Source organism: Chionomys nivalis, chromosome 17, assembly GCF_950005125.1.
Source record: "Chionomys nivalis chromosome 17, mChiNiv1.1, whole genome shotgun sequence".
In the NCBI taxonomy this organism is placed as follows: Eukaryota; Metazoa; Chordata; class Mammalia; order Rodentia; family Cricetidae; genus Chionomys; species Chionomys nivalis.
Genome location: NC_080102.1, coordinates 33,909,335 through 33,934,394, shown reverse-complemented (window position 1 = coordinate 33,934,394; position 25,060 = coordinate 33,909,335). Strand labels below are relative to the sequence as shown.

Here is a 25,060-nt window from a genome sequence, read left to right as displayed (position 1 = left end):
GTTTTGAATACCACCTCCCCGCCCCCCCCCTCCCCGGCCCCAAAACCACAAAAACAAAATTGTGAGCAGATACTAGTTCTATGGCATCAAGTGGGCCTAGGGGTATCGCAGGTGTCTACATTTATTTCCCCAAGGTGGCATGTAGTGCATTCTGGGCTTCTAGCCTGCATTACCACCTTCTGTATCCCTTAGAGCAGGAGGAAACACAGGAGGCAACAGCAGAACCTGTCTATCATCTGTCCATCTGTATGTGTGTGTGTGTATATATATATATATATTTATTTATTTATTTGTGAAGGGCTAAAGGGGACTCTCATGTAAAAATCCAAAATACAATTTTATGAACAACCTGCAGGATCAGTCCAAGTGTGGCTGTGAAGGTCCGAAGCAGACAGTAGACCTGGACTGTGTAAAGGCAGCAGGTATGCGGCACTCAGGACTGTCCTCTTGACCTGAAGCACTGCCCAGGCTCACGCCCCATCTGTGTTCCACTGGGGTGGTAACTTGATCTAGGATGCCCTGGACTGTGACTGTCTTGTCTCCCTAGGACCAGCTATATCCTAGCAGTAGATTGGGAGTCAGCCAGAAACCATCCTGACAACTCCTGGGACGTCTAGGAGACAGTGGGATCCTTGGCTTTGGGGGGTTCAGTGCCCGTCAGAAGAGAGATGGTGGGGTCATCTGTGTAGTCATCTCCCTCAGAGAAGTAAGAGCTTTCCCCCAGCTCAAAGAGCACAGGCAGTTCGCTGTTCCCTGTGTCCACAGCGTCAGGGTCCAACAGGAACAGGGGTTGAGCCGTGTAGTGTACCAGCTGCTTTCCTGTAGGCATGGGTTAGGATGGTGGGGATGGGCAAGTTGGAAGTGAGGGTCAGGGGTGGGATAGAAGCTTAGCTCACCTGAGTCAGGGTTACTGTTCTCTGCCTCAATAGGTTTGGGGGGCTCTTGGGGAGATAGGAGCTCCTGAATCTGTGGGACAAAGAACACACAATGAGAGTTGTTGATGGTCCCCTCTGCCCCCCACCCTGCCCGCCTACGCACGCTGGCCAGGCTGCTGTCCAGGTCAGGCAGGCTCATGTCGGGCATGGTCACCGAGGGGCTGAATAGCTGCAGGAGGAGGGAGGGAAGTCAGGGCTGGCTTGTGGGCAGGATGGGTCAGGGTGGGTGGGGATGACCAGACTCACGTCCAGCAGTGCACTGGTGTCCACGCTGAAGCCGTGGCTTGTCAGCATGGTCTGCAGGTTGTCCAGGTTGGAGTCCATGGCATCCAAGTGATCACTGAGCTCGTTCCTGGCCCAGGGCAAGTGGGCAGGTGAACTAGTGCCCCAGGTTCCCGCTCCCCTTTGGTTGCAGCCCCCCAAGCAAGGTCCATCTGCATAGCCAGCATGAGCTGGGGGACAATGAGTGTGGACTTCTGGGAAGATGCCAGAAAGGGCAGTAGTAAGCTTGCCCTCCATAAATGCTGAGGGTGGAACATAAGCATGGCCCATGGGCAGGACATCCTAGGAGGCTCTGGTAGTGACTACGGCTGGGACAAGAGGGTGGTGGGGAAAAAGGACAAGGGGTATTGGCTCTAGAATGGGCAGGAGGGCAGGCAGATATTTCAAGCTCAACAAAGTCTTGCCACTGCACCGGGAAGAGAGTAAGAGAGGAAACAGGACTGTGCTTTTAAGGGTAGACCTGTACTCCCTTAGATCAGAAGACCTTAGGCCAAGGACATACCTGAGGCTTGGGCAAGGCAGTAAAAAGGGCTCTGTAGGTACCATGGGGCCTACCCTACCCTGACAGGAAGCTCATCATAGCAGTCTGTACTGGTGGCTGGGCCAGGCAGGAAGCGTGTCCCTATCACAGCTTTTGGCTTGTGCACAGGGGAGGCAGTGGAGATGCAGAGCCTGTGAGACCATCCCCTGGTGCTCTTCGCCTGGCAGGGCAAGTGCTATGCCCAGGTTGGGAACTGGTCCATGGCTGTGGGAGGGGCCCTGGCGGAGTCCTCCTCCCTCCCAAGTGGGGGCAGCGCTAACCCTGGCTGGACTCGGCCATGCAGAAAGGAAGAGGAGGGGCAGGGGAAGAGGCGGGCGACCCCAGACATCTGTGGAGCGCGAGCCAAACTGCAAGATACAAAGACAAGAGCCCCCCCATTGCAGGCGGGGGACGGGGGGATCTGTGCCCACCGTCCTCGCTCGCTCAGCCTTTGGGATGTGCCTGAGGGGTGGTCAAGGCTGGGCCCTGGCTCATCATTTCCTGTGTCAGGTCTAGGGAGAATGACAGATCCAAAGATCCTGGGGCTTGCCACAAAAGAGGGTGATGCCAGTAGGGAGGGTGGCCCAGGAGGCAGGGGTATATCCCATTTCTAGTGATGTGGTTGGTCTCCCTCCCCAGCTTCAAGCTCAATCTGAGGTCTGAGGGAATAGATCCAACCCATCACTCCCAGTAAACAGCAGGGATTGTGCCTTGCTAAGACACAGATACCCTGTATCCAGCCTGAGGAATCTCATGCTGTGGGGGGCTCATAGGTTACAGGGAGGCAGGATGGGCATATCACTCACTTGTCTAGACAGGCTACGCTGAGGCACTTCTCAGGGGTAGAGGAGGGCAAGGGTGTGGGGGCATGGGCTCCGGTTGTATCCACAGAGGCTGTGTTTGAGGCAGCAGGGGTAGGCTCGCTCTCTCGAAGGATGGAGTCAATGAAGGCAGTTGGGGATAAAGGTGTATCCATGGAGGATGGGCGCCCAGGGCTTGCCTCCAGTACCCGAGGGCTCCGAGGTGGGCTGGGGGGCTCTTCCTTGACACGGATCAGGGTGCTGCTGGATAGGGGTCTGAACATGTTATACACAGGGAGACATGTTAGAAAGAGCCTAAGTTAGCTCCACCCACTTCCAACTTTGCCCAGGACCCTTAAAGGCTAGCCCACTAGTGTGACAGGAGGTATGAGGGTGATGAAGCCCAACCTCTCATCTATGCTCCTGCCTGGGGACGCCAAAGGACTGGTAGGAGTCAGCTCAGTGATATCGGAGATAATGGGTCCAGAGCTGGTGACCGCATCAGAGGTGTAAAGGCTAGAGCTGCTGTAGGCTGGAGATGGAGCCTGCAATTAGAGACAGAGGCCACATGCAAGACATACCTGTGGTAGCTTGGGTCACCCTGCACCCACTAGGGAGGTCTCATGGAGCTTGATGCTTACTGAGTATGGGCCAGGACCATGGACATGTTCCAGGGAGTACTGTCGACCATACTTGGGCACAGAGTGTGCTGAGCTGCTATCGCTCAACATCAGAGGGCTGCAGGGAAGAGACAGGTTAACTGCCGACACAGACCTTGGTGGTGCCCAGGATATACAGCAAGCAGAGGACACAAGGTGCAGGGCCAGAGTGGACAGTGCAGGCATCCCCAGAGCCTCACATCTTTCTCTTCACCCCTAGGATCCGGTTCGACTGCACCAGTGAGATCAGGAACTGAATGAGCTGTGGGGCAGAGAGGATAACAGTCACCCTGGCCCAGTGATGGAGGGGACCCACCTACCACCAGTCCTGCCCACCTTGTTGACAACTTTTTGCTGCTGGGCATGCTTCTGCCGCAGGCTGGCCACCTCCCGCCACAGGGCCTCGTTCTCGCTGCAACACATTGCTGGGTCATTTGGGCCACATTTGAAGAGCCAGAGAGTCAGGCTGTTGACAGACTAGTGAGACAGGGCTGGACCAGGTGAGGGCTCATGGCACCACTGACTCCCCTGGCTCTGCTACACTTCCAGGGGAGGACTCAGGTGTCAGCTGGGGAGGGAGGGCATGGACAGAGAGAGCCTCATGGTACACCTCAGGATCTCAGCCAAAAGAGGTCACAGGGACTTGTCACATACTGGCTAGACACATAGGTCAGGACTTTGGGAAAGACCCCAAACTGCTGATTACCCTCGGTTTCGGGGTAAAAGGCAGCTGAGAACTGTGTGCCCTATCCTAAGTAATAACGGAGGAGTGGGGCCGCTAGGAATAGAGAACAGGGAGGGGTCTGCTCCCAAGACTGTTCTGGTTGGCTCCTGCCAGCCCTAATTTTAAGGGAGACACATTGAAGGGGGGGTGGGTGTCTGTGAGCTCACATCCTGAAAAGGTGGCGCCCAGCAGGGGAATGAGAAGTGGGTGCAGTAGGGAGTTCCCAACCCTGTCCTGAGGGGGGAGATGAACAGGCCAAGCAGTGTGTCACAAAAACAATGGAAGGGAGGTTGGGAAGGGGGAGGAAGCCTGAATCATTCTGCAGGGTGGGGCAGGATAGACCCAAAGCAACCTAGGCACCCTCCTGAGCCTTGGGACCTACTGCTTCATGGCCAGGAGCTTGGAGTCCATACATTCCTGTTTCCCCTTCATCAGTTGCACATCCGTCAACAACCTGGTGACACTGTCCTGGCGTATTTTTATGTCCTCATTCTTCAAAGTGGACACCTAAGGATAAGGGCATACAAGAGTCTGAAGTAGCATCCAGGGAGTGGGGAGGGTCTGGTAAACACTGGGAAATGGCGGGGGTCGGGTGGGGGGGGCACACAACAGAGATAGACGAGGGTACAGGCTATGTGTGCTTTCAGGCTAGTCTTGCAGCACCATCAAGATACTGCTCCCAGCCCCATAGCCTGCAGAGAGGTCTGAGGACAGGGAGGGGCTGTACTCAGGGTTGGTGACTCACACTGGTCACTTTCCTCTTGATGTTCTCAAGGAGTTGTTCCTGGCCACGCAGGAAACATGGATGCTGGAACTCGGTGTCATCCCTCTCAGGCTTGACCAGGCCGCCCTGCTCAATGTGGACTACTTTTCGGAAGCCATCTGTGCATATGGGGGTGGGGCAATTCTGCTTGAGGGTCAGGGAAGAGAACTCCAACAGCCTAGCCATGCTCTAGGGTAGACAAGGGGCCTCCTAAAAAACTGCAAGATTCTAGCCGGTGCCTACTTAGTCAAGTTAGTCATGGTTGGAAAAGACCTTGTCTTTCACAGCTTCCCCTCTTGCAAATGGAGGTATAGCTACTGGGGTAGCGTCTCATACTCTTCCCTGGGGAACTCAGGCTTACACCCATGAGGATCCTTCCTTAGCCAACCCAGGCACCCATCTCTCAGCAGCATGTCGGGTCTGTTTCTCACACCCCCGGGAAGGACGCATACCATCCCACAGAGGTACTTACACATGTTGAGCTGCCGCACGAAGCTGGCCATGTTATTGTGCTTGAAGTACTTGGGCAGCACCTCCTTGGCAAACTGGCCCTGGTCAAACACGTGGAAGCTGTTCCCACTCTGTAAGGAGACATACAGGCAGGTCAAATATAAAAGCTGCCACCATATTTCCACCGTAGCCTGAAGTGCCTCTTCATGTGTGGTGGGCAGTACACATTCTCCCTTCATAGAGGAGGTAAGTTCAATCTTAGGACTCCATGGTTGGCATCTAGGCTATGGAGCCTACCTCTGAACAGCGAGAATCATGCAGCCACAGACAGGTTCCTACTCCCTGGCAATTTTAGACTCATAAATCACCCACAGCATTCTGTGCCACCTCTAGGGACTGATTAGCATTTAACTTTAATCAGCAAATTTTCTTTCTTTTTTATTTAACTTTATTTTATGTACATTGGCGGGAAGGTGTCAGATCCCCTGCAACTGGATCTTCAGACAGTTGTGAGCTGCCATGTGGGTGCTGGGAATTGAACCGGGTCCTCTAGATAACCACTGAGCCATCTCTCCAGCTCCCAAATTTTCTTTAAGAATAGCAAACACAGGCCGGGCGGTGGTGGCGCACGCCTTTAATCCCAGCACTCGGGAGGCAGAGGCAGGCGGATCTCTGTGAGTTCGAGACCAGCCTGGTCTACAGAGCTAGTTCCAGGACAGGCTCCAAAACCACAGAGAAACCCTGTCTCGAAAAAACAAAAACAAAAACAAAAAAAAAAAGAATAGCAAACACTGGCTTGGGCATGGTGATGTGCTCCTTTAATCCCAGCACTCGGAGGCAGAGACAAGCAGATCTCTGAGTTTGAGGCCAGTTTGGTCTATAAATTGGGTTCTAGGACAGACAGGGTTACACAGAGAAACTCTGTCCCCCAAAACAAACCAAACCAAACAAATGAAAGAGTAGCTAAGATGGAGATGGTTCAGTAGCTAAGATTGCTTATTATTTTTGCAGAGGACCTGGGTTTGTCAGCACCCACACTGTGACTCAGAACTGCTAGTAATTCCAAGTTTCCGGTGACCTGATGTCTGTGGGCTTGCATGCATGTGGTACATGTGTATGTATGTATGTATGTATATATATATGCATACACACATAGTCACACATATAGACACACACACACACACACAGAGCTCTAGGAAGCCAAATTATGGCAGTCAAAGAAACAGGAATCGAAATTCTGTTGCTCTGAAGATGGTCCTGCTCAGAACTCAGAAATACCACCTCCTCCTTCTTCTTTTTTTTAAATTTATTTATATTTTCTGTATGAGTGCTCTGCATGCCAGAAGAAGCCATTAGATCCTATTATAGATGGTTGTGAGCCAGCATGTGGTTGCTGGGAATTGAACTCAGGTCCTCTGGAAGAGCAGCCAGTGCTTTTAACCACTGAGCCATCTCTCCAGCCCCTCTCTTTTTGGTTTTTAAAGACAAGGTTTCTCTATGTAGTTTTGACTGTCCTGGAATACACTCTGTAGACCAGGCTGGCCTAAAGGGGTGTGCCACCACTGCTTGGCTTCTTTTTCAGTTTAAGGTGAGAACTCGAGACTGTTCAACATTGCATGGCTGCTCTTCTGTGCGGGTACTCTTCTGAACATAGTCCGGAACCACTAGGAGGGGCTGAAGGGCCGTGGCAACTCAGAGGCATTGGATACTGGAGTGGGGAGGCCCCACAGTGGGAAGGGGACAGCAGTAAATCGCTGGGGTGGGGAGCTTATAATACAGGTATGTAGAATACATCAAAAGGCCGGGCGGTGGTGGCGCACGCCTTTAATCCCAGCACTCGGGAGGCAGAGGCATGCGGATCTCTGTGAGTTCGAGACCAGCCTGGTCTACAAGAGCTAGTTCCAGGACAGGCTCCAAAACCACAGAGAAACCCTGTCTCGAAAAACCAAAAAAAAAAAAAAAAAAAAAAAAAGAATACATCAAAAGGAGCCCAAGGTGTTGAATTAGCACTAGGGCTGCCCTAAAATGCAGAAACAGCAGGGCAGGTGGACACAGGAGAAAGAGAATGCAAAGCAGCAGTGAAAGCACTGGGAGGAAGAATGGTATCAGAGGAAGCAGTAGGCTCTTTCTACAACACATCCAGTCTCCATTCTTCCCTTCAGCTTTGAAGCCAGTGGGAACAATGGCAGTGGGGACATGGCAAGAGCTAACTCAAGATTCTGGTGCTAGAGGACTCTCCAAGCAAGGCTGGCTTTGCTTGATCTAAGGCTGACTCAGTCCAGAAACATAAAAAAGCATGTAGAAGAAGATTTTAAATGGCTGCTGAGACAATGTAGAACACAGTCTAGCCAGAAACCTTAAAAGGCGATGAATGAGGGATCATTAGGGACTCTGAAATATTCCTAGGACTCCAATGGCTATGCACACATTAGATCTGTTCCTAGGGAAGACCTAGGAAGCCCACTAGTGCTCCCTCTGGCAGGAATGGGAAGTAGGCTATAAAGTTGGGTTGTTAACTTCTAGGCTACTTGTTAAAGATGGGAATCAACATACACACAGAGGCCTGAGGAAAGACTGGAGACTCACTGGCTCCAGTTGTTTAAGGAAATTTTAGCTCCATTTACCCAAGTAAGTCAACATGACAAGGCACAATGGCCACCAAGAACATAAGCATTGTATAATTAGTACAGGAAAGACACTAGACCTAACAAGGCACAATACAAAAGTATCAGATACAGGGAGACTACTCTTCATAGCAGCTATCACATACTAATGCAAAGTCAGAAACAATGAGGCATTTAAACCAACAAAAAGCTATGGCTGGGACTGATAAGATGGCTGTGGATGTGTTTTTGCTGCTTGCAAAATCTTTTCCTGGTCTTGAGTTCACAGCTGGATTATGAAATGACCATTATGAATCCCGTTTAGTTTTTTTTTTAAATCATTTAATTTAAATTAAAAAGAAAAGTCACAACTTATAATAGGAAAAAAAAGCAAATTATGTCCCTATGTTGGACTCATGAGAATAAGGATTCTTTTTTTTAACAAATATTTGTTTATTTATTTATTTATTTATTATGTATACAATATTCTATCTGTGTGTATGCCTGCAGGCCAGAAGAGGGCACCAGACCTCATTACAGATGGTTGTGAGCCACCATGTGGTTGCCGGGAATTGAACTCAGGACCTTTGGAAGAGCAGGCAATGCTCTTAACCACTGAGCCATCTCTCCAGCCCAAGAGAATAAGGATTCTAACTTAGCTATTTTACTTAAAATAGTATGGCCAAAGAACTGAAGAACCATATAGGAAGGACTAAGGTATAAGGATGATGTCCTACTAAATGGAAAATCTCAGTAAAACAATAAAAATGAAAAAGAAACACCAAGTAGATACTCTGGAATTGGAAAGCTAACTCAGGTTAAAAATTTACTTGGGGGCAGAGCAGTGGTAGTACACACCTTTAATTAACCCCAGTACTCAGGAGGCAGAGGCAGGTGAATCTTTGTGAGTTCAAGACCAGCCTAGTCTACAGAGCCAGTTCCAAGATAGTCAAGGCTACAAAGGGAAACCCTATCTTAAACAAACAAACAAACAAACTTTACCTGGGGACTCAAGAAAGAGAACAGGGAGAACTGTGAGTCAACAAGCAAACACAGGCCTACTGAGATTACAGTCTGCAGACAGAAAAAATGAGTGTGTGGTGGTTTGAATAAGAATTTCTCCCATAGGCTCATGTATTTGAATGCTTAGCACTGGGGAGTGACACTATTTGAAAGGAATGGAAGGTGTGGCCTTGTTGGAGAAAATGCACCACTGGGAGTGGCCTTGAGGTTTTAGGGTGTAGCTTTTGATTACTCCAGCACCACGAATGAGTGCCACCATGTTTCCTGCCTTGATGATAATAGACTAAGCCTCAGAAACCATAAGCAAGCCCCCGAATAAATGTTTTCTCCTACATAGTTGCTGTGGGGGCTGGAGAGATGGCTGAGCAGTTAATAGCCCTGGCTGCTCTTCCAAAAGCCTGGGATTCAATTCCCAGCACTCACACGGTAGCTCACAACTGTCTGTAACTCCAGTTCTAGAGGATCTCACACAGACATACACGTAGGTGAAATACTAATGCACATATAAAAAAAAGTTGTCATGGTCATGGTGTCTCTACATAGCAATAGAACAATGACTAGCAGAATGAATAGAAGTGAACAGAGCTGTGGAGCCCTGTGAGGCACCATCAGACCTACAATGCTTAATGGGAGGCTCAGAAGATGAGAATGGACAAATGAGTATATTTAGGAAAAATGATAAAGAACATACCAAATTTGACGTAATATCCAAGACACTAAATGAACTTCAAACAGGAAAAACTAAAAGGGAATCATAAACGGTCATTTCATAATCCAACCGTCAAATTCAAGACCAGGAAAAGGACTTGCAAGCAGCCAAGTCACAGCCACAACAGCACAGATGGTGGATGATCAGCTGCAGGATGAAGACCGACAATCAGGAATTCCTATCCCTGAAGATGAAAGGGAAAGCACCACTTGTGGGCTGGGAGTGTGGAACTCTGGGGAAGTGCCTCCCCTCCAGTGACACACACAAAGCTTGTTTAGATCACTTAATGTCTCTGAAACTGTTCTACAGGCATCAACAAGTAAGAACAACCAATGAAACCACTAAAACTCATTGGGTAAGTCCTATGGCATGAACAGTCTACTTCTCATGTCACTAAGCCCCCAGAACAGATGCTGCACCCCAAAAGGTGTGGCTAAGTTGTGAGGACCCCTCTTCTCAGATCTGTCAAGGTTTAAGGGTACTACTAGAAGGACGTGTCTTTTCCAGCTGCAGGTTGATGAGATCACATGCCTGCTTGGACAGGTCCCCTACCTTACTCACAGTTCTCCCAGGTAGAAACTAGACCTAAGGCTAGAGCATGCACGTTGAGAGTGGTTAGCTGGGAAGTACAGTAGTTACTGCACTGCCATGTGTCCTGGAGCGTCTGTCTACAGGAGACATAACCCATAAGCAAAGCAAGCACTTGAGGTCAAACAAGTCAGAGATCTGAAGCTGTCCGTGCCCCCCTCCCCCCTCCTGCAGTGCTGCCCAGATGGGAAAAGGAAGCTGAGAAGAGCCCTTTGGGATCAGAACAAATGGAAGACTAACTCAAATCTGCTCTTGCTCAGTGAACCCACTGAAATACCGCAAGCAAAAGCAGCCCACTACTGGCCACACATTTAACTGGATCTGACTACCCAACAATCTGTTGTGTCTCAGGGCACTGTATAAATAACAGCAAAACCTGGCAGTAGTTGCTGGAGGTGACAACTGTGAGGAAGTGAATGTCATCAAGGAGAAGCAGTCTTTCTGAAGAAATCACAAGCAAGTAAGATGACTCAGCCACCATTGACTCCCACAATACACTAGTAACAAAAAAATGCAAGACCTACAGAAACTGTGAAGTATGACTCACATGGTGGACAAGGAGGAGCAATAGAAACTGCCCAAGAAGGACAAGACAATACATTTAGCAAAAAGTATAATGTCGTTGTAAACATGCTTAGGGGATGGAGAGATGGCTCAGCAGTTAAGACCAGTTGCTCTTCTTGCAGAGGACAAGGATTCAGTTTCTAGCACCCATAGAGCAGTTTGCAAGGCTGTATCTCTAGTTCCAAGGGAGCTGGCACTCTCTTCTGGCTTCCACAGGTACCAGGCATACACGAGTGCCTTTTTATATATACAGGTAAAACTCATACACATATAGTAAGAATAGATAAATATGCTCAGAGAAATAAGGAAATAACGTTTGAAGAAACAAAGGAAGGACCATTAAACAGAGAATTACCAATGGTAAATATCCTAAGGGAGATTCTGGCTCAAACCCACCATGAAAAGATAATTAGTAAGCACAACAGTAGATCTGAGGGCAGGAAACTGATTTTTGTTTCTTTTTTGAAAATAGATGCCAGAAAACAGAGAAACAGGAGATAACGACAGGACTGGAAACTGCTTCCCCTGCCCCCTGAGACAGGGTTTCTCTGTGTAGTTCTGGTTGTCCTGGAAATTGCTCTGTAGACCAGGCTGGCCTCTGCCCTGAATTCTGGGATTAAAGGCGTGCACCACCACCGTAGAGCTAGAAATTATTTTGAAAAGAATCCCCACCTATAGCTTCTCCCAACAGTGAGCTTATGGTACTACAGGCTGTTGACAGTACATGGAGAGGCTTTGTTTGCCATTAGTAACTAAGCAAACCAATATAAGGTATCTATATAGTATTTATGTCATAAAGTTACAAATTATTCAGAGATAATTTAAATGGCATGGGAAAATGTGTGCCGGTTACATGAAAATACTACTACAGGACACCAATGGAGGACTGTATTTAATATTTCATTTCCTTGAGCAACTGTAAAAGGCATTATTTTTGTTGTTTTGTTTTCAAGACAGGGTTTCTCTGGCCTTGAACTCAGAGATTCACTTGCTTCTGCCTCCTGAGAAGTGGGATTAAAGGCATGTGCCACCAGACCTGGTCCTTAAATATTCTAGAACCACCCCCAGCCCTGTCATATGTAATTAAAATAATAAACACACAGAAACATATTACAAGCGGCAAAAGAGAAACAAGTCACACACATAAGGAGGTCAATCAGCATAACAGACTGTCAACTGAAACAAACAGTTTTATGGGCATTGAAGGGTGCCTTTTCCTTTCTTTCTTCTTTTGGTTTTTTGGGCAGGATTTCTCTGTGTAGTTCTGGTTGTTCTGTAGACCAGTTTGGCCTCAAACTCAGAGATTTACCTGCCTCTACCTCCATTCACTCCTGAGTGCTGGGATTAAAGGAATGTGTTATACAGACCTTGAAAGGACAATTCTCAATTTCATATGGAAAAAAAAAAAACACCAGAAGAGCTAAAACAATCTTGAACAATGAAAGATCTGTAGTACAGCTTGAAATCAAGGATAAGATCTATATTTATCACACTGCACAAAACTCAAGTCCAAGTGGATCAAAGATCTCAACATAAAACCAGATACACTGAACCTGATAGAAGAGAAAGTGGGGAATAGCCTTAAATTCATTGGTACAGGAGAGAACTTCCTGAACAGAACACCAATAACAAAGGCACTAAGATCAACAATTAATAAATGGAACTTCTTAGCCGGGCGGTGGTGGCGCACGCCTTTAATCCCAGCACTTGGGAGGCAGAGGCAGGCGGATCTCTGCGAGTTCGAGACCAGCCTGGTCTACAAGAGCTAGTTCCAGGACAGGCTCCAAAACCACAGAGAAACCCTGTCTCGAAAAACCAAAAAAAAAAAAAAAAAAAAAAAAAAAAAAAAAAAAAAAAAATGGAACTTCTTGATACTGAAAAGTTTATGTAAGGCAAAGGACATCATCAATAGGACAAAACAGAAGCCTACAGGATGGGAAAAGATTTTCACCAACTCCACATGCAATACAGGGCTAATACCCAAAATATATGAAGGATTCAAGAAACTAGACATCAACAAACCAAACAATCTAATTAAAAAATGGAGTACAGATTTAAACAGAGAGTTCGCAACAGAATTAAAAAATGGAGTACAGATTTAAACAGAGAATCACTTAAAGAAATGTTCAACATCCTTAGCTATCAGGGAAATGCACACAAAACTACTTTTGAGATTCCATCTTACACCTGTCAAAATGGCCAAGTGACAGCTCATGCTGGCAAGGATGTGGGCAAAGGGAACACTCCTCCATTGCTGGTGGGAGTGAGAACTTTTACAGCTACTTTTGAAATCAATATGGTGGTCTCTCAGAAAATTGGGAATTGATCTCCCTCAAGACCCAGCTATATCACTCTTGGGCATATTCTCAAAGACCCTCCATCCTACCATGAGGACACTTGCTCAATTATGTTCATAGTGGCTTTCATATAGTAACAAAAACTGTAAACAACCTAGATGTCCCTCAACACAAGAATGGATAAATAAAATGTGGTATATTTACACAATGAAGTATTATTCAGCTGTTAGAAAAAAATGACATCATGAAATTTGAAGGCAAATGGATGAAACTAGAAAGAAACTGAGCAAGGGCAACCCAGACCCAGAAAGACAAATGTGATATGTACTCACTTATACGTGGATATTAGCTATTAAGTAAAGGATAATCCCACTACACTCCACAGACCCAGAGAGTCTAAGCAACAAGGAGGGCTTTATTGGGGACACATAGATCTCCCTGGAAAGGGGGAAATAGAACAGACTTTGAGGGTGGACTGGAGTGTGTGTGTACATGGCAACAGGAGAGGTCAGGCTAAGGAAGGAGGGGAGAAGGGGGAGGAATACAGGGAGAGACAACTGGAGTAGGGGAGCATTTAACGGTGATGTGGAAACCTAGAGCAGTGGAAACTTCCTAGAACCTATAAGGGTGACCCTAGAGAGGACTCCTAGTAAGGGAAGATATGGAGCCTGAACTATCTCCTGTAACCAGCAAGGCTCCCACAAGTGGGACTAGGACACTAACTCAGCCACAAAACCTTTGACCCATACCTGTCCTGCCTGTAAGATATGGCTCAAAGCATATGGGAGTGGCCAACCAATGACTAGTCTAACTGAGGCCCAAGCCATAAGAGGGAACACATGCCTGATTCTGCTAGGATGACCAGGAACCAGAAGCTGGATAGTTCAGAGACCTAAGGTAGAACCAAACATGACTGATCAAACAAACAAATCAAAAGTCAATGAACTGATTCTTTTTTTTTTTTTTTTTGGTTTTTCGAGACAGGGTTTCTCTGTGGTTTTGGAGCCTGTCCTGGAACTAGCTCTTGTAGACCAGGCTGGTCTCGAACTCACAGAGATCCGCCTGCCTCTGCCTCCCGAGTGCTGGGATTAAAGGCGTGCGCCACCACCACCCGGCAATGAACTGATTCTTAATGATATTCTGCTATAATCATAGACAGGGCCTAGCCCAATTGTCATTAGAGAGGCTTTCTCCAGCAGTTGATGGGAGCAGATGCAGAGACCCACACCCAAATATTAGGTAGAGCTTGGGGAACCCCTTGGAAGAAGGGGAGGAAGGACTGTAGGAGTCAGAGGGGTTGAGGAGTGTTAGGTCCTCTGTATACATGCTGTTGTTGTTTAGCTTGGGGTTTTTGTGGGACTCCTAACAGTGGGAACAGGGGCATCTCTGACTCTTTTGCCTGCTCTTGGGACCCTTTTCCTCCTACTGGTCCAGTCTTGTCCTGTCTCGATATGAGCGTTTGTGCCTAACATTACTGCATTTTGTTATGCCATGTTTGGTTGATATCACTGGAAGGCCTGCTCCTTTTTGAAGGGAAATGGAGGAGCAGCTGACCTGGGGGACAGAGTGAAGTGGTGGTGGGGAGTTGGGAGGAATGGAGAGAGGAGGCTGCAGTTGGAATGTACTGTATGAGAGAAGAATAAAAAGCAAAAAACACAGATTAAAAAAAAAAAAAAAGGTTACAGAGCCAGGCAGATCTCTGAGTTTGAGGCCAGCCTGGTCTACAAAATGAGTTCCAGGACAACCAGAGATACACAGAGAAACCCTGTCTCAAAAAACCAAACACACACACAACTCGGAAACTGCTAGAGGAGTACCAGGTGGTGCACTTCTGGATATGGCGGCATACATAGAGGTAAGGATGTCCAGAATGAGGAATCCAGTGACTCAGGAAATATGGTTAATAATCGACAAGTGGACCTCATGAAATTAAAAAGTTATATACAGCAAAGGAAATTGCCAAATGAGTAAAGCAGCAGCCTACAGAACTGAAAAAAAAAATCTTTGCCAACTGTCTGACAAATGAGTCTGTGAAATTACACAGCCAGACCATGTCTTGAAAAACCAACAAAGCAAATAAAACAAAAAGCCCCAATGAAAAAAGATACCACATACATGGTTACAAGACAGAGAAATCAAGCTGGAACTAATCTAGAAACTGCTGGCTGGCTTTCATGTCTCAGAGAGCTATGAAGGCTGGTTGGAGTTGACCCTCCATGCTACAATACTGACTTGCTGAGCAAGATTCATCCAATGGCACACTAGTGACATGACCATATAGAGTAAGCAACCCTCTGAATCTGAGGCCTACTCCAGGGATTTATGCCTGATATTGTAAACCTGGTTTGAAGCCCATGGCTAGGGATTTTAGAGCCCCTGTTGAATCCACTACTGATGTTTGCAAATTAAACATGTCAAATTGCCTTCTAAATATTTATATTTAGACCCATAGATCAGTGCTGTTCTCAACTTTGGCTAAAGGAACTTCTTTTTGCAGCGGGCAGTAGTTAAGATGGACTCAAAACCACTCAAAGTGCTGAGAATACGTAACTGTTCAGTGTTTAGTCCTAAATGGGCCATCTAAACCTCTCTATTCCACCTCCAGGCTCAGGGAACATCACTGAAAGAATGTGGGAGCTGGAGGACGGGGAGAAGCGCTGTAAACCCTGCCTTTTGCACATTACTAGGCTATGGCACAGATGAACCCATGGCAGCTATGCTGACCTGCAACCGACAGACTGCTAACATATTCCAGTATGGATGGGAAGCACTTCAAAGATGGGGAGCTATTGGTAGTTAATGCCTGCTGGAGGAGGAGGAGGAGAGTTATTTTTCTTTAGGAGTGTAGCCAATGGTAAGTTACCCATAATCCAACAAATAACCTCACACTCATGCACATGCAGGCCACACTAACTGAACTCAGTGGGTTATAATAGAAAAATAAATGAAAGAAGGAAAGGAAAATGCTGGGAAGAAGGGTTCCAGAGGGAGCAGGGGGGAACAAGAGAGAAATAAGGAAAAAAAAAAAGAAAAAGGGAGATGTGTACAAGCCCTATCTCCCATACCTCAGAATGTAACTATATTTTTAAACAGGGTTGCTGCACATGCCATCAGACAATATGAGGTCATACTGGAGTAGAGTGAACCACTAATTTGAACAGATTAATGTTCTTACAAAAAGACAGCCAAATAAAGTTAGTCACACAGGGAGAATGTCAGGTTATGACAAAGACAGACTGGAGTCATGCAGCTATAAAAGAAGGAATAACCACAGAATAACAGCAACAACCACAAGCGGGAAAAAGCAAGGAGGGTGCCCTCCCACAGGCTTTAGAGGAAGCAGAGTCTTGTGAGTGTCTCTGGACTATAATGTAAGTAAGTATTCTCTGGGTGGCATTTATCACTCATCCAAGACTCAAAGTATAGCCCATCTCCACCTGAGGATGGAGCTCTTACCAGCTCAAAGTGGCTGTCAAGGACTTTATCGTGTTTTCTGATAGTATTGAAAATATTTCAACAAAAAGAAAAAAAAAAAAGATTTGTGTGTGTGTGTAGACTCCTGAAGAGGTCAGAAGAGGATGCGAGATCCCCTGGAGTTGGGTACTGGGACTTGAACTTGGATACTCTGCAAAACCAGGAAGCACATAACTGCTGAGTCATCTCTCCAGTCTTGTCACAGTTCACTAATAGTCCACTGTTGATATGTAGATACCTAATTTACTTCTGTGTATTGACCCTGGATCTTGCAATCTCACAAACTATTGTGTAGAATCCTGCTATCCTTGAATAGTCACTAGTTTTACTTCTTCCTTCCCAATTTGTGTTTTTATTTGCTACACTGCACTGACTGGAACATACAATACACTGTTAGGCAGAAATGGCAAAGCAAAGAACTTATCTTCTCTTCTAATCTTGGGAAAGCGGCCAGTCTTCACAATCAAGCACACACAATCAGCCACAGTATTTATACACATGCTTCTCTCTACTATGCTGAGGAATGTCCCTGCCACTCTGTTTGCTGAGTTTTCATCAAAAAGTGGGTGTTGAATTTTCTAATGTGCTTTTTGCTTGTTATTTTCCCTTTTTTTTATGTTGATGTGGTATATATATTAACTGAGTTTAGTATATGGGACCATACTTGCTTCAAGCGTTATTCTGGTTTATGCTTTACTTTCTGATAAATTCTCAGTCACTCTTAGCCCTTGCTCTTCATGCAGTTTCCCTTTCCTTCCCTCCACTCGGAAAAACAAGAGACTCAAGTATTCCAGGCTGGCTTCTAACATGCTATACAGTCAAGAATGACCTTCACCCTCTAATCCTGCCTCTGCCTCTTGTGCAGCTGTCTTCATGATCTGCAGGCAATTTCCAGTAGAGAAGATTGTCTCTTTCTCCACATTTAAATTCTATTTTTAATATTTACAATTTTTTTATGTATAGAAAGTTTTGCCTGAATATATATATGCACACCACATGAGTGCCTGCATTCCTACAGCGGTTAGAAGAAAGTATGGAACTGGAACTACATACAGTTATGTGCGTGCTAGGAACAGAAGTCAGGACCTCAGAAAAAGCAACAAGTGTTCTTAACCACTGAGTTATTTCTCCATTCCCTTTATTTTATTTTTTAAAAGATTTACCCTATGTGTATGGGTGTTTTACTACAATATATTTCTGTGTGTCTCGAGCCTGCCTGGTGCCTGCAGTGGCCAGAAAGTGGTGCTCGATCTACTAGAACTGGAGTTATTGGAATAATTACAAACCACAATGTGTGTGCTGGAAATTAAACCCAGTTCCTCTGGAAGAGCAGCCAGTGCTGCCTTGTGTTTTGAGACAAGGTCTCTTACTGGCTTAAAGCTCAGTGATTTGGATAAACTGGCCAATGTGCTTCAGGGACCCACCGGTCTCAGCTGTTCCTGTGTTGGGATTATACACGTTCTCTGCTATACCCAGCATGTCTTATGTGGGTACTACAGTTCTTCCTTTTTATTTGTATGGTGTTTTGCCTGCATGCAGTTCCTATGGAGGCTAGAAGAGGTCATTAGGTCCTCTGGGACTGGAGTCACAAGAGACAGTTGTGAGATACTGTGTGGGTACTCTGTAAGAGCGGTACACTGCTCTCACTGGCTAGTAAACTGAAACACAGCTGTCAGTCAATGGCAAGTCTTATTTCCGGTCTATGATCTTATTTTCCAAAACACTGACAACTTGAAATGCACATAAAATTCTGTTCCTGCTAGAACAGGGGGTATCTAAGGAGGCCTGCAGGGGCCTCTGGACCCTGGAGCTCTTGTCTTCCGTACCCCCTTTACCTCCCAGGCAGAAAGAAATACACAGGTCACAGCACAGAGCTGATCAGATGACCGATCTCTGCTGGTTCCTTTCTCTGTGGAGAGGTGAGGAAGTCTCAGGTACAAAATAAATAATAATTTGATTATGAGCCAACAGTGCTGGTCACAACAAAAGTGGCTGGGGGGGTGGTCACTGCAAGGGAGCAGTGAAGAATGGAGGTGCAGGCCTGTAATCCTAGCTACTTGAGAGAGACAGAATTACAAGTTCAAGTTCAGTTTGGTCAATTTAGTGAGACCCTGCTTTAAAAAAGCAAAAATACGGCTCAGCAAGTAAAGGCACTGGTCCCCAAGCCTGAAGAGCTGAGTTAGATCCCTGAAACCTACATGATGGTGGGAGAGAACTGATTCCCTAAAGCTGTCATTCGACATCCACATGTACACTATGGGATGTGTGTTAGCGTGCACACGCACGCATGTGCACACACGCACACACACACACACACACACACTGCAGAGATGGCCCAGTAGGTAAAGGGCTTGCTATGCAAGCATGAGGACCTAAAATTCGTCACTTTAGCTTCCAGGTGAGAAATGGTTCAGCAGTCGAGAACACTTGTTGATCTTGCAGAAAACCCAAGTTCAGTTTCTAATACACTTGGTGGCTAATAATCGCCTGCAATTCCAATTCCATAGGACCGTTTGACCTCTTCTGGCCTCTATAGTTAGTGCATGTCGGCACCAACCCATACATATAAAATACCCATACACATAAAATAAATATATTTTTTTTTGGGAGGGGGTCTTTTCTGTGTAGCCCTGTCTATCCTGGAACTCATTTTGTAGACCAGGCTAGTCTCGAACTCACAGAGATCCTCCTGAGTGTTGGGATTAAAGGCATGTACCACCATGCCCATCAATAAATCTTGGAGGGAAAAAGGGTCAGGTGTGGTACACATCTTTAATCCCAGCACTCACGAGGCAGAGGCAAGAGTTTGAGTTTGAGGCCAGCCTGGTTTACATAGTGAGTTCTAAGACAGCTAGGGCTACACAGAGGGACCCTTTCTCAAAAAACACAAATGAGAAAAAGAGCTAGCATGTACATAAATGTGAACATATATGATCCTAGAACTGAAGAGGGAGAGGCAGGAGGATTCCTGGAGTTTTTGGCCAGCTAGACTATCTCAATGAGTGAGCTTTAGCCAAGTGAAAAAACCTGTCTCAGAAAGAAGGTGGATGGGCTAGAGAGGAGTTGGTGGTTAGGAGCACTGACTCCTCTTCCAGAGAATCTGGTCTTGACTGCTAGTCCCTACATGGCAGTTCACAATCATCTGTAACTCCAGTTCCAAATCTGGTCTCTGCAGGAACACTATTTATACACACGGTACACAAAAACACATTTGGACACTTAGAAGGCAGAGGCAGGCAGATCTCTGTGAGCTTGAGGCCAGCCTGGTCTACAAAAGCTAGTCCAGAAGAGATTCCAAAGCTACAGAGAAACTCTGTCTCAAAAAAACAAATTAAGCCGGGCGGTGGTGGCGCACGCCTTTAATCCCAGCACTTGGGAGGCAGAGGCAGGTGGATCTCTGTGAGTTCGAGACCAGCCTGGTCTACAAGAGCTAGTTCCAGGACAGGCTCCAAAACCACAGAGAAACCCTGTCTCGAAAAACTTAAAAAAAAAAAAAAAAAAAACAACAACAAACAAATTAAAACAAAAAACAAAAATACATTCGGGCAAAACACAAACATGCATAAAGTAAAATAGAAATATTAAAAACAAAAAGGCAAGAATCCCGGACAGACAAAGACAGGTAGTGAAGTGAGCAATAGCTGGGCAACTATGAGTTTAGAGGTTTTTTTTTTTGATTTTTCGAGACAGGGTTTCTCCATAGTTTTTGGTTCCTGTCCTGGAACTAGCTCTTGTAGACCAGGCTGGCCTCGAACTCTTGGAGATCCACCTGCCTCTGCCTCCCGAGTGCTGGGATTAAAGGTGTGCGCCACCACCGCCCGGCTAGAGGTTTTTTTTTTTTTTTTTTTTTTTTTGTCTTTTTAAAGCTTCACATCATGATTTTTTAAAAAATATATTTATTTATTATGTATACAATATTCTGTGTGTGTATGTCTGCAGGCCAGAAGAGGGTGCCAGACATCATTACAGATGGTTGTGAGCCACCATGTGGTTGCTGGGAATTGAACTCAGGACCTTTGGAAGAGCAGGCAATGCTCTTAACCTCTGAGCCATCTCTCCAGCCCCCTATATCATGATTTTTGTCTCAGTTTTCTACCTATAAAATGGAAACATCACCTACTTGTACAGCTATGGACATAGAACAAATACACAAGAAACTTCACTCCTTCTATGACTGAAGCACTGGATGAGAGCGGCTGCGCAGGCTGCTTGACAGCTACCGCTGGAGGCACCAGAGCCTGCAGCACACATCACAACCTGCCCCTGGCATATGTGACTGCTGACATTTCAGTCTGCGCCAGGTCTCTCAGGGTGGGGCCTCTTGGGGTGTTCCTACTGTCTGTCTGAGAATGAACTCATCTGGTTGTCGGAGCTTAGGTAGCGGAGTGGCCCTGCCTGTCCTAGGAATTCTGGATAGCAACCATGGCCAGCAACTGTTTTAAAATGCTTCATGTGATCCCATGAAGAATACTGAGGAAGATGGGTACCCTGTCCCTGCATTAGTGAATGGATTAAGTCTCCAACAGCCTATCCTGGGACCCAGCTCCTCCACAGTGGCTGTTTGAGTATTGGTATTCAAGAGTCCTTGCTCAATGGTTCTAGTTTCTTCAATTACAACCCCCCCCACCCCCACAAAGGCCTAACCCACAGTCATTCTCTTCTCAAAGAGAAGAGAACCACATCATTAGGCTGGGATTAGAGTGAGATCAGAGAGGTACCTAGCAACAAAATTCAAGCTTTTCATTATTAAGGGCAGGGATGTCTTAAAAATGAGACTTCAGGCTGGGCAGTGGTGGTGCAAACCTTTAATCCTAGCACTTTGGAGGCAAGATAGGTGGATTTCTGTGAGTTTGAGGCCAGCCTGTTCTACAGAGCGAGTTCCCAGACAGTCAGGGCTACATAAAAACTGTCTTCAAAAGCAAAAACAAATAAACAAAAAAAAGGGGCTGGAGAGATGGCACTAGCTGCTCTTCCAAAGGAACCTGGTTTAATTCCCAGCACCCACAAGGCAGCTCATAGCTGCCTATAACTCCAATTTAAGGTGATCTGACATCTTCACACAGACACAGATACAGGCAAAACACCAATGTACAATAAATAAATCTTTAAAAAAAGACCCCACCCCCAGAGAGAGAGAGAGAGATATCATTTTTTTTTTGGTTTTTCGAGACAGGGTTTCTCTGTAGCTTTGGTGCCTGTCCCCGAACTAGCTCTTGTAGACCAGGCTGGTCTCGAACTCCCAGAGATCCACCTGTCTCTGCCTCCCGAGTGTTGGGATTAAAGGCGTGCACCACCACCACCCGGCTTACATCATTACATTTTTGTACCTGAGTGCCTCCCTGAAGTCTGGACCCTGTCCTAGAGTCTCAATATCCCTTGGCTCATCCTCCACCAGTCCTAGCACTTGTTTAGAACAAATCATGTGGTCCTGTCCCCAATCCTCAAGCTCCTCAGGGAGCTCCTGGGCTGGTATACCACAGTCAGCCTACATGGCAAGTGGAGCCCAGACTAGATCCTTCTAGATCTAGTAGGACAACAACTCTTGGGATGGTTAGCAGGTTAAAAACATGTTCAGGATCCACTTGGGAGGCAGAGGTAGGCGGATCTTTGTGAGTTCGAGACCAGCCTGGTCTACAAGAGCTAGTTCCAGGACAGGCTCCAAAACCACAGAGAAACCCTGTCTCGAAAAAACCAAAAAAAAAAAAAAAACCAAAAAAAAAAAAAAAACATGTTCAGGAGCTGAGGGGATGGTTAAGTGGAAAAAAAAAGCTTGCTGCACAAGTATGGGCGTCTGAGTTTGGATTTCCTAGTACCCATGCAAAGCTGGGTGTGGCCGTGTGAGCCTGTATGCCCAGCACTGGGTGAGGTGGAAAGAGAAGGATTGTTGAGGCTTGCTGACCAGCAAACTGATAAAACGCAAGCTCCAGGTTCAGTGAGAGAAGCTGTCTTAAGGGAACGGGGCAGAAAATGTTAGAGAGGACATCGGATGTCCTTTGACCTTTACACACTCATCTTCTAAGAACAAGAAGAAAATTAAACAAACCCAACAAAAACTACCAGCATCTGTACTCTCCTGAGCTAGAAAACTTATTTTTCATGTTTCTCTTCAATATTTCTAAAAAGGACCAGACAAAATGATCTTATAAAATTGGAATCAAGTTGGATATAGACTCTGGGCTTTTTTTAGTCCCCCCATTTTAGAATGCACTGAGGTGGCTCCGCCAACAATCCTAGCAACAGTCTTACTCAGGGGACAGAGGAACCACAGCACAAAGGAAAAAGGCAAGGACGAAAGGTGACTTCTATTATAGAGTTACTGTGTAGTCAAGGATTCTGCCCTATGTGTTGCATCTCAGGGCACTAGAACTGGAGGGGCCTTTGGTACAAGGTAAAGAGAAGTCTACTGAGGAAGGACCACCCACATCCATGCTCCCATGCTCATATGGATCTTACAGGGATCCTAAATTTCCCCAAGGCTGTGCTGTCCTCTGGATCTGTCTGGGGAAATCCCTGGATCTCTTGAGGTCCCTGATCGGGTGAAGCACCTGTAACTGAATGAGGGCCAGGGTTGAGAGAGCAAACACCAGAGAGCTAGTGAAGGTAGTGACCTACTCTGTCTCCAAGCGGTAGGGATGAGAAGTCAGACCTAGGTAAGGCTCAATAAAGGATTTTTGGAATTAGACAGGCTTTCCCACGTATCCAGCCTCCCTGTTCCCTCCAGGAGGAGGATGTGTCTGAGAATGGTGAGAAAATTTATATGAAAGCCACTCAGAATAAGAGAGTGGACCCAAAGCCTCCAGAGCAGTGGGCCTGCAGGGAATGATGTTAGAAGCAACCAAGCCAGTGTAAGTGCCCCCACAGGACATGGGGACATGGGCATGGCCAAAGAGTCAGATCCAAGAAGCTCTGCTGTCCCTGTCTGGCTCAAAGGTGCTCTTCTTCCACTTGTGTGCAGAGCTTGGTTGCTATACTCATGAGAAAGTCGGCTCCCAGCTCCCACTGCCAGGTCTCACACCAGCTAGAGCTCACGGCTGCTACGGACAGACTACTCACACCCATCCCTCCCAACATGCCAACACGGCTCACAGGTGATGTGCAGTTGTGGCTGGAGGGAGGGCACAGGGTAGATCAGATCCATCTTCACACTGAGAGGCCCCCACCAGGATATCCTGTCCTAGAAGAAGGCTCACGGGCACGTCGCCCACCTCTGTACCAATCTCTAAGCAGAAACAGCAGGGAGACTACCAGACAGGATGGATCTTCCTAATAGGATTAAGTTTAGACTATTCCGGAGAATATTTGGTATCCCAAGTGGACCTAGGTAAGGAAGCTCCCTTTCAGTCAAACAAAACAGAGGTGGAAAGCTGGGGAAAGACAGAAATGCGGGATCATTCTTTTTCTGCCTAGGAGTATGAGATCTAGGAGAGGTGGCTACTGAAGACGGCCTTCAATCAAACATGCTGCTCCTTTCCAGGACCAGCGAGAGAGAAAGACCCACGGAGAGTCAGTGGGGGCAATCACAAAGACTTTCGAGTCTTCTCTTTATTCCCAAGCACTCTTTAGGCAGAGCAGAGTTTACACGAACAGGCAGTAGTGAGGGAGGCAGAAGCCTTGGCCTCCACCTTCCACCCAGGCTTTTCTCCATTCTTGCCAGCTTAAGAGACCAGTGCGCAGGAGGGAGTGCTCAGCAGAGCCTGAAAGGCTGCCAGATCTGGCTCGCAGGAGATCAAGGAGACAGCACCTAGATGTCTCCATCCCCCTCAAAGGCTCCCTCCGGATCAGGAGGGTCTGTCTTTTGGCCATCATCTGTTAGCTCTGCGCTCTGCCCTCATAGCCAAGATCTGAACAGCCGATTCTACTTTCCAATTTGCCACAACTTGCAGCAGCATGTCTGTAAGCCCGAGTTGCTGGTCCAGCAGGGGCTGTGGTGTACACAGCCCGCTGCCAGGCAACAGAAGAGGGCTCGACGCAGCCCAACCAGGGCCGGGCAAAACTGCTCTGGCGTCTGAGGTCTAAGAATCACGGAATAGCATGATTGCCTACAAGCAGAAAGGCATACCGACTCTGGGAAGCTATTCACCTGTGAGTCAAAGAACCTGAATTGGAAGCCCCGACATTTTAGTCCCAGGGAAACTTAGGACTCTGGTTCCCGGCCTACTCTCCGCCAAGCGGCTCTGGGGGCGGGGCTCACTTCCTCCCCAGAGAGCCGTGTTCTCCCTCCAGGATGCCCGAACCCAGGCAAGCACGGCCACCCGCAGGCCGCTTCTCCTAAGTAGGTCCCTTCCCGGAACAGGACCGTCCTTTGAAGGCCGCTCCAGCCTATGCCAGCTCCTACCGGGCTCCAGCAGATGAGCGCGTCGGTGTCCGGGTCGCTCACGAGGGTCCACAGCTTGGTTAAAAAGGCCGGGACGTTGCTGGGCCCTGCTGCACCGGGGCCCACGACCAGATCCATTTCGGACGAAGCTGGCCGAGGCTGGGATGGCGTTCTAGAAGAGTGGCTGAGGGCTGAGCTAGTGTCGTCGCTGTCCCTGCTGTCCGGGCCGTTCTGCCGCCCGCTGCGCACACACAGCAAGGCCTCGCATGGCCGCAGCCATCTTGCGACCGGCGCGCTCTCGCCAGGGCCGGTCCTGTATCCTGTGGTGCGCAGGCGCCGTGACCTGCCCCGCCCA

The 25,060-nt window shown here is 47.2% G+C and overlaps 1 protein-coding gene across 4 annotated transcripts; it reads right to left on the bottom strand.

Moving 5' to 3' along the window:
• Positions 1 to 49: 49 nt before the first annotated feature.
• Hsf1 (heat shock transcription factor 1) lies at positions 50 to 25,035 on the bottom strand. 4 transcript variants are annotated; one of them, XM_057791720.1, is made up of 14 exons: positions 24,727 to 25,035; positions 5,156 to 5,264; positions 4,666 to 4,802; positions 4,303 to 4,427; positions 3,533 to 3,608; positions 3,397 to 3,458; positions 3,179 to 3,275; positions 2,946 to 3,082; positions 2,544 to 2,813; positions 2,019 to 2,105; positions 1,182 to 1,287; positions 1,039 to 1,104; positions 897 to 966; positions 50 to 819 (listed from the first exon to the last, which is right to left on the bottom strand). In XM_057791720.1, exons 1-14 carry the CDS (start codon positions 24,841 to 24,843, stop codon positions 614 to 616), a joined length of 1,665 nt encoding a protein of 554 aa, XP_057647703.1. In that variant the 5' UTR covers positions 24,844 to 25,035; the 3' UTR covers positions 50 to 613. The 4 variants fall into 4 exon arrangements, with proteins under 4 accessions (XP_057647703.1, XP_057647704.1, XP_057647707.1 ...); XM_057791721.1 differs by lacking the exon at positions 1,039 to 1,104; XM_057791722.1 differs by lacking the exon at positions 2,019 to 2,105 and having other exon boundaries at positions 52 to 819.
• Positions 25,036 to 25,060: the final 25 nt, after the last annotated feature.